Here is a 1,866-nt window from a genome sequence, read left to right on the forward strand (position 1 = left end):
TGGCCAGCCTGAAAACGGCCCTCAGCCCCTCACCCAGGCTGGCCAGGCACCCCAGTGGGGATCCCCACACTGAAGGGAGTGTGACCAGCCTGCAAACACCCATCAGCCCCTCACCCAGGTTGGCCAGGCACCCCAGCGGGACCCCCCACCCTGAACTGGGACACCCTTCAGGGCAAACACTGCCCGGAGTGAGAGCAAACTACCAGCGCTGAGGGGCCGGCGGGAGTGTGGGTTCGTGTGTATGCGTCTGTGTGCAGGAGAGCGAGCGCGGTGGTAGGGGGACCAACTGCTTCACACTTTCAACACTGCACTGAAGAGGGAGAGAGCGAGAGACTGGAGACGCACGGATCCCCCCAAGATCTCTCAAAGCTACCGTCCCACAGATTATAGAACAGGACCCCCCAAAAAACGAAACAGAGGAAAACGGACAGCGGTTGGACATGGACGAAGGAATTCCTCATTTGCAAGAGAGACAGTTACTGGAACATAGAGATTTTATAGGGTAAGGTGCACGCACCCTTGCGAATATCTGTCTGGGCTTCAGTTTGATTTTTTTCTTCTTCTTCTTCTTCTTCTCAAAGTGGTATGGAGCGGGCGAGGGCAGAGCCTCTCCCGAATGGGTGCCTGATGCTGATTTCTGTTTTGCAGCCTGGACTATTCCTCTTTGTATATGTGTAAACCCAAAAGGAGCATGAAGCGAGACGATAGCAAGGTAAGAGTAAGTTTCCGATGTTCCCTGTAACCTGCCTGGATAGTTAATTAGGGCCATTGATTTCACAGCGAAGCTCTGCCAGCAAATATATTCCAGCCCTTGAGCTTCCCCAACTGTGAATTTTAAGTGGTTTGCTGGATACTCTCAGGGGGAGATTAAACATCATACCTGAATTTAAATTTCATTTCAGAACAGTCCAGGGGAAAGAGGTTTCCTGGGCATAGTTTATCACACAGTGTGTGTTTTGGGTGGTGGGGGATATTGTTATATCCAATAAGCGAATGTTTATCTTAGTGTTTTCTCTCTTCCATGACTCTCACATATTAAGGATACCTATAAATTACCGCATAGATTGATAGAAAAGAAAAGAAGAGACCGGATTAATGAATGCATTGCTCAGCTGAAAGATTTACTGCCTGAACATCTGAAGTTGACAGTAAGATGCACATTTTCCTTCTTTGCTGCTCTCCAAGGGCTTACTGGTACTTACTACCCCCAGAGATATAAGAATAAATGTAAATGTCAGATGCCTTACAAGTTATGCTATAGTGTAGAGTTTCCCACAAACTCAGGAGTAGGTGCTCATAACTGAAGGGGGAAAAATCATGTATAGCCTATCTTGTGGAAAGCGCAAGAAGTATAGGAATAGTGTTTGCTTAAGTCGCTGTGCTGAATGGAGAGCCAATCAAGCCAAATGTGTGTTTTTAAGTAACCAAGTGCCCCATTCTCTTTTGCACCAATGCAGACGCTGGGGCATCTGGAGAAAGCGGTAGTCTTGGAATTAACTTTGAAACACTTAAAAGCTTTAACAGCCTTAACCGAGCAGCAGCATCAGAAGATAATTGCTTTACAGAATGGTAAGTCAGTCCAGGGAGGCCAATCCACCCTGATGAAGCCGGGCAGCCCACAGAGGAGCAGTGTTAGGACTCATTCCCCACCCCCACCTCCTTCCGCGGGCCCACGAGCTCACTCTCATTTGTGAAATTGCTTAGACTTTCCCTTCATTGGAAAGTGCCCATTTCCTGAAGCATCCTAGAGGCTTTCAGCAGAACTCAGAGGAATAAAAAAAAAAAAAAATTTTTTTAAGTGGCGGTTGCACCCTCTCCACTTGGGTTTTTCAGCTGGGAGTAGAGCGCCCCCCTGCTCCCCACCCC

General features: G+C 48.2%; 1 protein-coding gene across 1 annotated transcript in view; it reads left to right on the top strand.

The window, feature by feature from the left end:
• Positions 1-170: 170 nt before the first annotated feature.
• BHLHE41 (basic helix-loop-helix family member e41) overlaps positions 171-1,866 on the top strand; it is a 14,901-nt gene continuing 13,205 nt past the window's right edge. The window contains exons 1-4 of the mRNA XM_015560766.1: positions 171-502; positions 649-712; positions 1,041-1,148; positions 1,458-1,569. Of these exons, the coding sequence (XP_015416252.1) occupies positions 441-502; positions 649-712; positions 1,041-1,148; positions 1,458-1,569 (346 nt within the window). The 5' untranslated portion in view covers positions 171-440. The remainder of the gene's footprint in view (positions 503-648; positions 713-1,040; positions 1,149-1,457; positions 1,570-1,866) is intronic.

The sequence above is a fragment of the Myotis davidii genome, unplaced genomic scaffold (genome assembly GCF_000327345.1).
Source record: "Myotis davidii unplaced genomic scaffold, ASM32734v1 scaffold535, whole genome shotgun sequence".
NCBI classification, from domain to species: Eukaryota; Metazoa; Chordata; class Mammalia; order Chiroptera; family Vespertilionidae; genus Myotis; species Myotis davidii.